We start from the raw sequence: 15,596 nt of genomic DNA, 5'->3' as shown, positions 1-15,596 counted from the left end.
TTATTTGCTTAGTTGTATTCCCTATCCTCAAACCGCCATACACAAGGCTTCTGTGCCTGCCAGCTGCACACATGGGAATAAACAAGGAGAGGCCTGCATGTAATAGGATGCATACTTCTTTTTTTCCAAACACAAGTATGTTGTACATTGTAAATAGAAACAAGACATGATCTTATTGCTGTTCTTTTTTAAAAATCATGATAATAAAGAACCCTTTACATAGTTCTCAAAGGCAAACAGAACTGCAAACGTTACTGAGTTAGTGGATTGTCAATCTGTACTGGTTTGAAAGTTGGTAGCAAGTAAACAGTACCTCATTGTTGTCAAATGACCTTTTGAGAGTTCATGGGAGCTCTCAAAGACATTTCAGGGTGGCGAAACAGCTAGGCAGTCTATCCCTTGAGACTTAGGTGGGCTATGGGATTGCACAACCTTCTGGGATGGCGCAATACATAAATGAACATATGAAGCTGCCGTATTCTGAGTCAGACCATTGACCCATCTTTACTGCAGCTTTTCAGGATGTCAGACAGAGGCCTTTTTCAGACTACCTGGATATTCCAAGGATTGAACCTGGAACTTGATTCATGCAAAGTGTATTCTATGAGTTATGGCCTTCCCCTGTAGCAGGCCTGGACTGTGTCTGTCTGGAGGTGTAGTTGTGTTCTGGTTTTTTTGTGTGCATTCAGAGACTTGTATTTGCCTCAACTTAGTGACCTTTACATTGTCTGTGTGGTATATATTCTCAAATCAGTTAATACATGTACTTTAATAACGTACATTTTCTGGGGGGCGGAGTCAACACTCAGCGATGTAGCAGCAAACCTCGGGGGCTCCCGGGGAGATTGCTAAATAGATGTGTTTTTCATGTGCCTCAACAACTAAAGCACGCATCGGTACCAGGAAGACGGTACGAAGAGCTTGAACGGGGGAGTCCTTTGAAACAGGCAATTTCAAGGATTTTTCTCCGTTTGCTCTGTAAGCTGAATCACATCTATCCCGGTCGCCATTTTGGAGATACGGAAAGCCGAGATCTTCCACGGCCTAGATACAACAACACAACAGTGAAAAAAGCTTTAAACTGTGAGTAAGCTTGCTTATTAAAAGGCTTTAATGAGAACTGCAATCAAGACATCAGAAGGAGGAAGAGAAAATTTTAAGATTATTCATGTTGGCCGGTAGCCACCCAGAGGGGAAATAAGCGAATTTGGATTCCCCTGCTGGAGTAAACACAAGATTATTTTATTATGGTATGCACCGAGGAGAAATAAATAAGAGGAAAAGAAATGACTAATATTCAAGGCTGAAAAGGAAAAAAACTTTACTTTCACTTTCCCAGCAAACAGCTTGAAAGCTGTTCTGCTCATTTAAAGGCATACTAACCTAACTTGACTGTGTTATTGTTTCAATTATTGATACACCCTTTATGGAAGAAGGGAGGCAAGATAAAGATTTGGATGATTCTTTAATGTTTTGATTGATTTGACATTGATATTGATTGGATTTGGAATATTGACTTATACTTTTTGGATACAAAAATTGGAAAGTAGCCCTACAACAAGTGGTTGGACTTGATACTGACAAAAAATGGCAGTCAAAAATGTAAAGGATGTTAGTAACAGCCAGAACTTATTAATGGATTTCTTGATGGATTTCAGAAGAGAAATGGAACAACAGCTCAGAAAATTATCTGAACAAATGAAGCAAACAAGCTCCTCTCTTATAAGCACGCAGGAGGGTGAAATTAAAGAAGTGGACTATTTTGAAATGAGACAGGAGACGGAAGAAGCAATTGTTACTATAACAATTAAGAATTTTAAGGAAGAAAAAAGAGGAGACGTTCAAGGAGCAAGCTGTCTCAAGAAGAGGAAGAATTTATGGATCAAAAACAGAATGAACAACAGAATGAAGAAGAAGAAAGAAAAACAGAGAGGGGCCAAGAAACTTGAGAGATTCAGGAAGAAAAAGAAGAAGTGGAAGAAGCAGGAGTAAAAAAAGAACACTGATAAGACAAAGAACAAAGCAAGCACTAAGACAGAAAGTTAAAATGGCTGATCAAATTAGAAATTTTTTTTAATCATATAAAGTCAAAATAGATGTAAATGAAAATTTGAAATATAAAGTTGGTGAAAATTAAGTGGTATTAAGATAAATAAGGGGTATTTTTTAAAAGAATTGTAGACAGAGAGCAAAGCAAGCACTAAGACAGAAGTTAAAATGGCTGAATAATAAGTTAAAAAAATTTTTAAAAAATTATATTAAGTTAAAATAGAGGTAAATGAAAATTTGAAATATAAGTATTGTGAAAATTAAGTGGTATTAAGATAAATAAGGGTTATTTTTAAAAGAATTGATATTAGAAATTAAGAATCAGATAAGAGATTTTATTTTAGATGTTAGTTTAGTGGTTAGAAGAGTGTATAAGTAAAAATTTGAAGCCTTTTCATGATTGGATAGATATGGAAAATGATATATAACATGTTATAAGAGATACTGAAGTGTGTAATACCATTGTAATTGAAGGTATTCCTTTTAGATGTGATATTAGATATTAAGAATTAGATAAGAGTCTATAAGTAAAAATTTGAAGCCTTTTTATGATGAGATTGATAAGGTTAGAGAAAAAATATTATTGTTTAATTAAACTATTAACCAGTAGATTAATCAATATGATAATCTTTGTATTGATGAATAATCTCGTTTGGATTAATGAATGTTGTAATCGATGGCCACCACCTTGTGTGTAGCCTATGTAGTCCGAACCCTAAGTCTATCCAGTTTTCCTTACCTGTATCTGTAATAAATAAATAAAACATTTTAAAAAAAATAATGTACATTTTCCTCTCTAAGAAATGGTGTTCAGTCAGTGTGGGATGTGTGGCTTATAATAAATATAAATGCTTTTATTTTTGTTTTGGATCTATTTTTGATATCACATTTATGAAGCAGTAGTATGTAAACAACTTTGCAACTAACTAGTGAAGAGGGGATTGCCAAAGACTCCTGGTATCCTCTCTCTCCTGCCAGTACTACTGTCCCCCAGTACAAGACATTTGGTAAGGGATATTGACCCCTGTGCTCAGCTTGCTATTTGGGGAGGGGGGGAAAACAGGGAGCAAGGGCTTGCTGCTGCTTCCATTTGACACCAGAACTAAGGGGTGGAGTCAGGGCCATATTAACATATGACTGGCCCCCTAGGCTTTCAGGTATTTTGCATCCCCCCCCCCCAAATACCTGGGAAGCTAGGTGAGAAGGTGCACAGTTAACAGCAGTGGGGCTTGGTCCTCCTCCCAGGGAAATGGGAGGCAGGCATCATTTGCATGGGGGCTTGGAGGGCGAGTGCGGAGGGGCTGCATGAGGGCAGAAGCGTGCAAGGAAGAGGGGATGTGGGAGAGCTGGTCATGCTCAGATAAGGGGGCGGACTTCAGGGGGCGAGCGCATCATTGATTGAGCTGGCTGGAGCAGTTGATCCCTCACCCTTCTCAGACTCTCTGGGCCCACACTGCCAGGGGGTGGCTTGCAGGAGCAGAGGCGGCAGCAGGAGGAATCGGCCAGGGGCTGGGTGTGCCCCGGGAAGCTGTCCCCGTGCAAGAGTTCTGCACCAGAAGCAACTGCACCAGTGCACGAGTGTGCAGGGGGGTACAATCCTGAGCACAGGAAGTCCCTGAGCTTGCTGCAAAAGTGGAAGAGTAAAGCGAGCAGAGTGGGGGGGCAGCTACAGAATGAGCAATCCATGAGCCCCGCAAGGTGTGGTCACCTCCGTGGCAGCGATGCACGCTGGCAGGAGATGATGCCAGCCAGGCTCTGGGCGGGGCAAAGCACAGCTCTCTCAGTGCAAGCGGAGTCTGGCTGGGAGGAGGAGAAGCAGCTGCAGCCTCCTGCCTGCCTCCCTTGTCTTTGGCCTGCCGCCAGGCCTGCTGCTACCTTGCCTGCAGCATGGCAGGAAAGGGCCAGTGAAAGGTGAGGCTCTACCCAGCCCGGGACTAGTAAGCAAGCAAGCAGCAGGAACTGACAGCAGAGCTCCAGGGCTCCCTCATGGCCAGGCCCTTGTCCCTGAGGGGCCCCTAGGCTGAAGCATATTCAGTATAATGGATAATGGGGCCCTGGGTGGAGCTGTGATGATTGCTATGCTAAGTGTGTTTGGCTGTGTTTTGTTGTGACTTAAGGGGAAAGTAACACTCAGGATGCAAGCAGGAAGAGAGGAGCTCTGTAGTCAACCTATTAGCAGCCAGTCCTCCTCCCCTTCCAACTGTTTGTGCATGACTGAATGCTACCCATCCTGATCTGAGGCAGGAGTTTGTGTCTGGGTTTCCTTTTGTAGTCTAAAGTACAGAGATAGACTGCTACACATAGAACTAAATTGGACTTTGAGCAGAGAGAGTCATAGTTGATAAGATCTCCACCAATTGTTTGGTTTACTTGTTGTATTCTTCTCATTTTATTGCCCATTTCATAGATCGGCAATTTTCAATTTTTTTCATTCCACAGCACACTGACAAGGTGCTAAAATTGTCAAGGCATTGCATCTATTTTTTGACAATTGACAAAGCACATGATTCTGCCGGTGGGCCCCCCTCACATCCCTAAATGGCTCTACTAATAAATGACCCCTCCAACTCCTGTGGCACACCTGTGGACCATTCAAGTTACACCAGTGTGCTATGGCACAGTGGTTGAAAATTGTTACCATACTGTAGAAAGCACACTTTATTACAGCCACGTGCTTGGAAGGCTATGATCTTTTGTCTTCAGATTGGAATCCAGTGGTGTTCATTCTTGTTTCTGTAATTTTAATGTTACATCACTGTAATGATGTGCAAGTGACAAAATGAGTTGTTGTCAGGACATTAAGTGTATAGATCAGTACAAGGCTATAGCATGGCAATTGGAAGCTTCCCACAAAGGTGCATGCAATAAGCTCCTCCTTACTCCTTGGGCTTGTATGTATCTTCCTTATCTTTTTTTTCTAGTTAGCAATAACTAGTTTACCATGATGTCTGAACCAGCATAATCATAGTAACTGCTAACTCTATTGTGCTCTTAAGCCAGGGCCTGAAACCAGAATTAGATCCCTGTTTCAATCTCTAGTTTGAGATTAAGCTATAATAATAAACAATAGTTTTTTAGTAGATGTGTAAGAGAAGGTGAATTTGCACAAGCAGGAAGAAGAAACAGGAAAATACATGAGCCTGAGGTGTGCTCATACAGTTTTGTGCTCATACAAGTGTTGTATAAAGGAGAGTTTACTCTTCTTGTGTGTAATAAAATTTGTGTTAAATTAATCTCTCAACTTTTATATAAATCAAGCAGGATAATTCAGTATATTTATTATGGAGTCATTTTTAGAGATTCAGAATATGGAAAGTGATGGTTCTGTGTCTTGTGTCTACATGTTTGTTTCTGAAATCAAGCCTACCTTGGTTTGTTTGTCATTGTCTAAAATTATCATAACTAAATTTAGTACTGCACATATTTTGAAGAATTAGAATGAATATCATAATTTCCTTTAAATCAAGAATATGATTCTCTGATGAATCAAGCACATATGATTCTCTGATTACATTGCAGCTGGAGTATTCTGTACCAGTTATGGCTTGTGTAACTTATATTATAATACCTTAATTATACTTCTTGCTTTGATGTTGCAAGTGTTGGGCTGCCTCATTAATAGATTGTTTACCTGTGTAAAGTTACTGTCATATCTAAAAGCTTTAATGGAAATCTGAGGCAGTCTTTTTTCCTTGGGTTGCAGTACTTGGTCAGAATCTCTTGAGACCTTTTCAGTATTCATTGTTAAAATAATCAGAGTCTTGTTTAGGTAGCAGTTTGTGCTTTTTCATGCAATAGAGTCCATCCTGATTCAGGGTGCAGTCCTAACCCCATATGTCAGTGCTTTCCAGCACTGGCATAGCAGTGCCAATGGGGCATGTGCTGCATCCTGCAGTTGGGTGTCACTCATGGCGGCCTCCTCAAAGTAAGGGAATGTTTGTTCCCTTACCTCAGAGCTGCATTGCCCTTATGTCGATTCTGGAAAGCAGTGACATAAGGGGTTAGGATTGCGCCCTCAGGCATTGAATCAACGTTCACATTTTGAGCAGATAAATGGTTTTCTGCGTGTAATGTTTAGGAAATAAGCTTTCATTCAGTTTTGTTTGGTTGTTTGTTTTTTAAATTCTTGAGTGCTGCGGTATCAAAATCTGGATTAGTTGATCATAGTTTTATTTGTCTATTGGTCAGTACAAATCAGTGGCATTCCTGGGGGTGCCCGCACCCGGGGCAACCCCCAGAATTCCGCCCCTCACACCCCGTTTCGCCCCCTTCTCCGCCTGCCTGCACATGTGACCTGGAAGTAATTGCGGTGACGTCATCGTCACCGCAGTTATTTCTGCACAGCTGCCTCCTCCGTTTCCCCTTTGAAAACAAGGGGGAATGGAGGAGGCAGCCGAGGCCCCCACGGAGCCTTCTGTGCCACGGGGTCTCCATGGCAGCGGTATGGGGCTGCTCCCAGCAGCCCCAGACCGCTGCACTGGAGACCCTCGCACAGCTTGTAAGCTGCGCGGAAGGCTCCATGGGGGCCGGGAAGCGGCGCGCGTCCCCTCCAACGTCAGAGGGGGTGCGTGCCACTTCCACTTCGCCCCAAGGGATGCCCTCAGCGGCGCAGCAGGGTGACCTAGCCGGGAAGCAGCGCATGTCCCCTCCAAAGTTGGAGGGGGCGCGCGTCGCTTCTGCTCCGCCCCTGAGGGACGCCCTCAGAGGCGGAGCAGGGGCGCCCAGGGCGCCCTGGACCGCCCCCCTCCTTTATAGGAGGAGACGAGAGGAGCGCCCTAGAGCGTAAGTGCCTCTCTAGGGCGCCTGTCTCCTATCCTCTTATAAAGGAGGAGGGGAGGGAAGGGGCAGCTCAGTCGGTGCCCAGGCACTGGGTGCTGCTCCTGGCGGGGGCGGGACGAGGCTCCGAGTCGACCCTGGAGGGTTGGCGCCCAGGGCATTTGACCCGCTTGCCCCCCCTAGGTACACCAGTGGTACAAATCTATTAGTATTGTCTTTTTCGTTCTATTGTCCTGTGCAAAGACACATAGGCTCAGTTCACACTTGTATTAGACTATGGTTTGATGCCACAAGTGTGAACACTGAACTTCTGTGCTTGTCCATCTAACCTCCCTTTGTGTATTCCACTTCCTTGTTTCTTGGGTTGATGAAACTATAGTTTGCTTTTACATCTGAACCACCATGCCATGTATTTTCTCTCCAAACTATGGTTTGAAACTAGTTTGCAAGAAAAGTACCAAGAGATAACACATTTAAATAGAGCATGAGAGGAAATGCAGATGGGAAATGTGTGAACATAGGGCTAATTTCTCTAACCTCAAACCATGTTTTGCCATTGTGCTGCCTGCTCATGTTGCATCTCTTATTTGTCCTGTAAACATTCCTTCTTTTGTTTTGAGATTTTTTTTTTAATTTACTTTTGGTTTGTTTTTTAATTGTTCTCATCATGAAAATATGTCTGCAATTCATTGTTGGTATTACAGTCTCAATTGAGGTGTTTTTATTGTTTTCGAGTAGTAATTTATATGTATCATTTTCTCAGGAAAAAACGAAACTACCAAAGATAATTCTGAATACAGGTCTGACCTTGTTATACATGGGTTTTTTGTACACGGATTTGACTCAACACGAATGGCCACTGCAAATGAGAAGGAATGTGCTGATCCCTGGAGAAGGGGAAAAATGCATCCCTTTAAAATCACATTTTAAAAAACTGCTTTTCTTACTATTGTAGAGAGACAGTCATGCAAGGGATTTCAGGTATAAACTAATTATCCACAGATTCCACAGATTCTGCTATCTCAGTAGGATGAGAAGGGTCCTTTAAATTAAAGGAAAACAGTTGTCTAACAATAGTTAATGCAAGAGAGGCAGCAAGCTGACAGTCCATCAATCATTCTCTCTCCAGGCACTTAGGCAAGCAACCCCTCCCTTCTGCCTGAACACATGAAAGAAATCACTGTGCTCTGGGTGAAGGGAGTGCTTCACCCAGTCAACCTTTTGTAGCCAGTTCTCTATATTAAAGTGTAGCCAGTTGATAATTTGATTAAAATAATGAATTCTGTCAACCAGTGTTTTAACAGAACGTCTGAATTTAGTGCAGATATCACACCCTATACATATGAACTTGCAAAAGCAACATCTACCTTCTCAATATTTGGGTGACTGGTTTTTGCCTATCTAAATAGTATGTAGCAATGTGCAGGGTGGAGAGGAAGTAAACTCTTAATATCAAATTAGAACTTAGAATTCACATACATTAATTCACTTAAGTGTTTGGTTAAAATGTAAGTGGTCATGATTTATATATGTATTTTTAAAAATGGCAGTGAACCACGGAAACAGATTGCAGTCAAAGCTCATTGCAGATTTTACAGCTACTCTTACTATGGTGAAGATATTGGGAGGGTTCATGGGATTGCACCCTCCAACATGAATGCACCATTAACTTTAATTATGGTGAAATGTTGCATCAACACCAGAATTACAAGAGCCCACAGATATCAGCCTGACTAACTAGCCAAGGCTCTTAGCTTCCTACCAAATCATCTGTCTCAACCTTGCCATGCTCCAGACTGCCCTGAAACTATGTCTGAGCATGGTAGTGAAAGATTATGCTTACTGGCCATATAATATAATTAAAGGCTTATAGGATGGAGTTATTCTTCCATGTGCCTGAGTCCTTACACTTCTTTCTAACAATTAAAAACTTTCGCCTGCCTCCTAGCAAGTGCACCATACATAATTAGAGAATATAGATTTCCTTTTCCTAAAATCCAGACCTGGTTTTTCTTCAAGTTCCATCCAGTAACTCCAACCACCTCCCTCTCCAGTTCTCTGATCATTGAAGGCTCTTCATTCTGTACTCAGACTAAAGAGGAAGTTTTAAAATACTGATGCCTGGGGGCAATTCAGTCAAAGAATAGGAGGACAGTAGAGCTGTACAGGATTAGGAACTCAGCAGTAGTGGAGGATGGATAGGCCATTTGAATGAGATGCTAATAGGGGATGTGCTGGCTGTCTAAAATAAAGGGCAAAAATACAGTGATTTTGCCTGGCTGCAGACTGTTCCCTAATCATGTCACAAGGATTATATTTTTTGATTGCCATGGTAGCCATATTTCTGGACTGCTGCTCCTGCATTGTTTAAAAGATTTCTAAGTTGCCTTTCAAACACGGACACGAAGTGGAAGTCCTGGAGGCCCTTTATGGCATGGGGTGGAATCCATGGATGCTGAGCCCACAGATTTCATGGTCCCACTGCATGTACAAAAGAGAGGGAGAAATTTATTTAGAGAAAGTGTTACAGGGTTTCACCAATTCAGATGATTTAGTTAATGTAAGTTTACCTTCTGTCTAATCAAGATTAATGTTCTGTATAGAAGTACAAAGTTTGTTGTAATTTGCAGAAATTTCATATTTTATTTTTTTGGAACAAATGTAGTTGATTGTAAAAGCGTGCATTATATTAATGTCCTGTTTTTGCCTTACGTTTTGATGAGTTTTTAGTGTCTTGGATTTTATTTAGCTCATTTGTAGCAACTGCTGAAGTTTTGTAATAAAATGTATTTCACCAATGAAGTTATGATGCTTATGAATTAACAGAATATAAAGTTGTCATTTTATCCAGGATTTTAATAAAAGATTGAATTCTAATTAAAGTTTCTTTATCCATGTATGTGCATTATATGTTTATATTGGCGACCTTTCCAAACTAAAATTGTGCAGGATAATTTGTTTTTAAAAAAAATTCAGATACACATAAAGCAGTGAGATGGACTCTTACATTGGGCTACCTAACTGACTTGGCCAGTGGAGAGATCCCTTTTCATGAACTGACTGAAAAACAGATTAGGTGTTTTTCCCCTTTACATGGAACTTGCAGAAAGCAGAAGAAACTCTTACTGCCTATGTCATATGCAAAAGCCTAATTAAAAAGAAGTGACCTCCTCTCCCAGACTTCTGGCATGTGCAGAGCACTTGAGGAAAAGTCAGGGGTCTTGTTTCACCTCCTGCAAGGCTGTGAAGAAGTCAAGAAGTGGCCAGGCTGACCCTTGAACTCTCAGTACCAGTGGCAGCAGTAGCACTAAATGTGCTATTAGGGGGCGTAGCGCAAGGCTTTGCTCTAAGGTTCATAAGAACATAAGAAGAGCCCTGCTGGATCAGGCAAAAGGCCCATCTAGTCCAGCTTCCTGTATCTCACAGTGACCCACCAAATGCCCCAGGGAGCACACAAGACAACAGACACAACCTGCATCCTGGTGCCCTCCCTTGCATCTAGCAATCAGCGGCAACCTGCCTCTAAAGCCAAGAGCTTTCACATACCTACTATGACTTGTAACTCGTAATGAACTTTTCCTCCAGAAATTTGTCCAATCCCCTCTTAAAGTCATCCAGGCAAGATGCCATCACTACTTTCTGTGGCAAAGAGTATCTAAGGGACAATCGTTCCCAGCAACCTGCACCAATGCTGGCTACAGACTTTGGAGAAATTGGGGTTGGGGAGGCAAAACAGTCATACTATTTCTTGTAATTTCTGAAGCCATGCAAGTGACCATGACTAAGTGCTGTGTGCATTGCTGGAGGACTAGGGTGGTGGAGGAAAGGACTAACAGCCCATTCTTGTGCTTCCCGGTGCCTACTGGAGCAGTGGTGCTGAAGTGGCTACCACTGTGTCCAGTGGGCATTGGGAAGCTGCCAGGAGTTTCCTTGAAGGAAGGACTTTTGTCCCCTTCCCCCAAGAAAAGCCCTGTCCCTGGCAATGTGTCTCCTTGCGTCTGCACCAGCTATTTTGCTGGCACAGATGCAAGAGCCTCTGTGGTGGACGTTCTGGCCCAATACAGACTACAGGGCTCTAATGAGTACAGGGCTGACGTACCTTTTATTGGGGCAGAGTGGGAGCAGTTCCCCTCCCATACCCTAAACTGACTGCTAGTTCTTCTCCCCAATTGGCAGAAGGGGTGGAGTAGATCAGGTAAGAATTGATCTACAAAACATCTTAGGCTGATATAGGAGTGCCTTTCTAAAGTCTTCTGGCCCATTATTTTGACTTTCAGTCCCTTTGGGAATGAAGCTGCCCTGGTGGGTGATCTGTGAGGTGAAACAGACAGGGGCGCGGAGTCCTGTTGATTCTCCTGAAACTCTTAGTGGCTTTCAATTCCATTGATCATGGTATCCTTCTGCATTGACTTACTGAATTGGAGGGAGACACAATTTTGCAATGGCCTATGCCAGTGATGGCGAACCTATGATACACGTGTCAAAGGTGAAATCCCATGATGTTTTGGGTGACATGCCAGCATTCACCCACACCTGACATCAACCAAGTTTTCTCACATTCCATTTTTGTAATTTTTTGACGTTTCTTTATATAATACATAGCACAACACATGATGGGACTGTATTTTAAAAAAATAAATGTATATGCAAAGAATTTTTTGTTCAAGGGGGTGGTGGTGATGGTTGACATCAGCAGAGTCAAATTAGGCATTTTCCAAATTTAACATGCTGAGCCCAAAAGGATTGCCATCAGTGGCCTATGCACAGCAGCATATTACTCTCATTTTATTCCACCTTCATTGGTTATTCCACCACATTTATTCCTCTTCATTTTATTCCACCACACATTGAGTGTGCTTCCAGGTTCAATTCAAGGTATTGGTTATAAACTTTAAAGCCCATTGCTGCCTGGGACCAGAGTATCTAAAGGACAGTGGCTCCATTTGTAGCTCTGCTCCATGTTCCCTTTTTTTCTTGCCATCTAATGGTGAGGGGGGCGGGGTTCATGATGGGATTTCTTTGTCATGGCCCCAGGCTCTTGAACTCTTCTCTTGGAATCTTGCCTATCTTCCACACTTGTGGTTTTTCCATTGCTAATAAAAACTTTTGTTTTAATAGGTATTTAGTCAAGTTCATCCCAATAGAGTTTGCTTTTTCTTCTTTTATTAATTGGTCTCTTTAGTTGAATTTGTTGGGATTGGTTTTGTGTATTTTTTCATGCTTTATTATTGTATTTGTTTATAAAATGTTGTGAGCTTCTTTGGGGGCCTCTTTGGAGGCAAAAAGAGTATAGGTGTTTGAATAAATAAAATGAGGTTACAGTGGCAACCATAAATTATGAACAACTAGTAAACCAAGCTATTCTTATAATATTGAGCATAAATAAGCTTTTGGCAATAACCAAACATCAGGAGTACAGAATTTTGCTTCCTTTTTAATGAATAATACGATGTATGGATGTTGCATTAAAATACTCCTCATATATTTCAGAAAAGCACAACTTATATTATAATATCACTTCATGTTAACATACATAAAGTGGCTAGTCATTCTGAATAAGCCTGATATTGCAGATAAGTCTGATGTTGCATTTTATTTTGCTTTCATGCTTTTTAGAAATATAAAGAAAAGGATAAACATAAGCAAAAACACAAGAAACAACCAGATTCTTCACCATCCTTGGTTCCTTCTCTCACTGTAACTACAGAGAAAGTAAGTGAGTTTTTATACATTTTTTGTTGTAACTCAGAGTCCAATCCTATTGGACTGTAATGCTGGCAGAATGAGTGTTCAGCCTATGTTAACTTCCCTGTGGCAGTTGTAAAGCCCTCTGGCAGTGTGTGGAGTCACATACTGCCGGAGTGCTTGTGGGAGGGCTGGAGCATTCCCCATGCTCTGGAGGAATGTTGTGAACATGCTAATCAGGTAAGAAGATGGGGAGGCAGCAATGGGGATGGGGCGGAAGGCAGATTGGGGCGTGAAAAGGGTAGATCAGGTCCAGGAAGGGGTTGGATTTGGTGGCAACAGTAGGCGTTTGTATCCTAGCCCCCTTCTTGGACTGGGTCCAGATGGACCTACGCCAATGCTAATCAGGTATCGCTAATGCAGGCACAATTAGAACCCTCTGTGCTGTGGAGGCATACTCCTGAGTAAGGGAACAAATATTCCCTTACCCAGAGAAGACCTCCACAGCTGCCCCCCCCCCATTTTGGCATCACTGCATGGGGAGGGGGAGGATGGCATTGGGCAGTAAGTTTTTATGCCTGGTACGTTTTATGGAGTGAAGACTTTTTTTGTTGTTGGCTAAACTTCTTATTACAGTGAAGCCCTATTTGAGGACAACCATTCTGTTCCAAGATTAATCTTTGATGTTGGGCAAGTAATTTTTCATTCCCCTCTTTTACTCTGAAGTGTGGGAAAGTTGAAAGGTAGACTTACAAGTACATCATTTGGGTGTAGAAGTAAAGCTAGTACGAAGACAAAATCTGGTTAGAAAAGCACTTCAGTCAGGTTTTAGTCAATGATGCACTGGTTCCTCCACATGTCTGGAATGCTAACTTTTAATTTGCATCATGTTTGTATATTTATCTTAAGAGAAATTTTTATCTAATGTTAGTAGCAATGCAATGAATGCAGAAACAGTTCCAATGGAATTTTAAAAATACAACAATGAAACATATTTAGATATAAACAGAATATAGCGTTAATATTAGGGGAAATATTAAATCAAAGATTAGGCTTAACATTAGAGACAAAAGAGGTAATAAGTTATCAGCTAACCATTGATTCACATTGACTCACTTTCAGGGCAGCTTATAGCAGAAACAGAACAAAACCCAAAAGTTTCAAATATCAAAACCATCATAAATAAACCCAGCAACTTGGAGCACAACAAAGCCAGTTAAGAGTCAGTAGCACTGAAATGATCCCCATTCAAACGTTTTACCCTAAATACCAGCAGTGAGTTGGGTGAATATTCCTGTGGATGAAACTCCTGAGAATGGATGCCACTGCTGAATAAGTCCTGCTCTTTGTAGCAACCAGACTATTTTCTGATAACCAAGACAGTATAGCAAGAACTCTGAACATAAGAATTTAGGATCCAGTAGGAGAAGGTACTTCTTTAGATAATTTGATCCCATATATTTAGGGCTTTTAAAAGGAGTAAAAACTAATTCCTTAAATTGAACCCAGAAATGGATAATGCAGGAAATAACTTTAATCGTGCTATGGTATGTTCCCAGTGACTAGTCTGAATCAGAAGCCAGGCTGCAGCATTTTGAAACAGTTGTAGTTGTCCAAACAATCTTGAAGTGCAGCCCTGTGTGGAGCACATTGCAGTAATCTAGTTAGTAGCCTATATCATCAGTATAAACACCAGCCAGGTCAAGTTTCTTCTGAGGGTGTGCAACTGGTGAACCAACCAAAACCGGAAAAAAAAAAAAATCTAGTCCTGGCCACAAATGCTATTAGTTTAAGTTAGCTTCACCTTTTCAGCAAACTACATGGTATGTTTTTAAAAGCCACTTCACTGTACTCTTTAGTGCCACTTGGCTACTTTATAATAGAAGTAGGTGTAATAGTGGTAGACTTTTTAAGATGATTCAAAAAATACTGAAAAATGTGCATTCTTGCAACTTGAGTCCGAGTCACTGTCTTGGGAGTACCCATCCCTGCTAGCCAAGGTATGCAAAACACCAGTGGTGGTGGGAGACCTGGGGCTTGTTTATTCTCTTCTTCAAATTACCACTTTGGGAACTAGTCACTACTTCAGGGTGGCAATTTCTGGTGGGAAAACAGTATAAGGGGAAAGATGAACTTCCCCTTTTTTGCACACAGTCTTGAGTCACTTTTATCTGATGCAGCTTTTTGAGAAGCACACACCATAGCATGCTTTGCAGCATGTCTAGTTTGACCCTGAGTCTTCAGTACCTAGGCCAGTGATGGTGAACATGTGTCAAAGGTGACATGCCAGTGTCCAACACCTGACAACAATTGAGTTTGTTTTACTTGTATTTCATTTTTGTAATTATTTGATATTTTTTTATATCATAGCACCACACATGACTGGACAGTATTTTTTAAATAAATGTAAATATATAAAGAATTATTTCTCTTTGTGTGTGTGTGTGTGTGTGTGTGTGTGTGTGTGTGTGAGAGAGAGAGAGAGAGAGAGAGAGAGAGAGAGAGAGAGAGACCAGCAGACTCAATTTAGGTATTTTCCAAATTTTAGAAAAGGCCTCAACGGTTCACCATCCCTGACCTAGGCACTTTGTTTAAGATTATTATTCATAACATATTCATACATTCTCTTGCGTATTTTAAAAATATTTAATTAATTCAAGATTTTAGTTACCTTTTTTTTTTTTTGCAATACTTTATTTATTACAGATATAGGTAAGGAACATTGGATAGACTTAGGGCTGGGACTACACAGGTTACACATGAGGGTATTGGCCATCGATTAGAACATACATTGGTCCAAACTAAATTATTCATCAATACAATAACTGTCATATTTATTAATCTACTAATTAATAGTTTAACTATTTTAACTAAGTTTAGTTAAATAGTTTAACTATTTTAACTAAGATTTTAGTAATTTCAAAATTTCAAATGAAAATACAGAAGATTTCATACAGAAGATTTCACATTGATGTGTTGCATTTCATTTTCATTAACTGCATCTTTTCTCATTTAAACCATCTTGAATGAAAATTGTTCTTTAAGATAACTCAGGCCATCTGACGTACTCATGTGTATCAAATATC

General features: G+C 41.0%; 1 protein-coding gene across 3 annotated transcripts in view; it reads left to right on the top strand.

Moving 5' to 3' along the window:
• Positions 1-15,596, top strand: part of MLLT10 (MLLT10 histone lysine methyltransferase DOT1L cofactor) — a 141,687-nt gene that overhangs the window by 61,316 nt on the left and 64,775 nt on the right. For all 3 annotated transcript variants that reach the window (XM_066627682.1, XM_066627681.1, XM_066627683.1), the window contains one exon: positions 12,442-12,537. In XM_066627682.1, the coding sequence (XP_066483779.1) occupies positions 12,442-12,537 (96 nt within the window). The remainder of the gene's footprint in view (positions 1-12,441; positions 12,538-15,596) is intronic.

This window comes from Tiliqua scincoides, chromosome 5 (genome assembly GCF_035046505.1).
Source record: "Tiliqua scincoides isolate rTilSci1 chromosome 5, rTilSci1.hap2, whole genome shotgun sequence".
NCBI lineage: Eukaryota > Metazoa > Chordata > Lepidosauria > Squamata > Scincidae > Tiliqua > Tiliqua scincoides.
The sequence above is the reverse complement of the archived record's forward strand: the minus strand, read 5'-3'. Positions and strand labels throughout refer to the sequence as shown.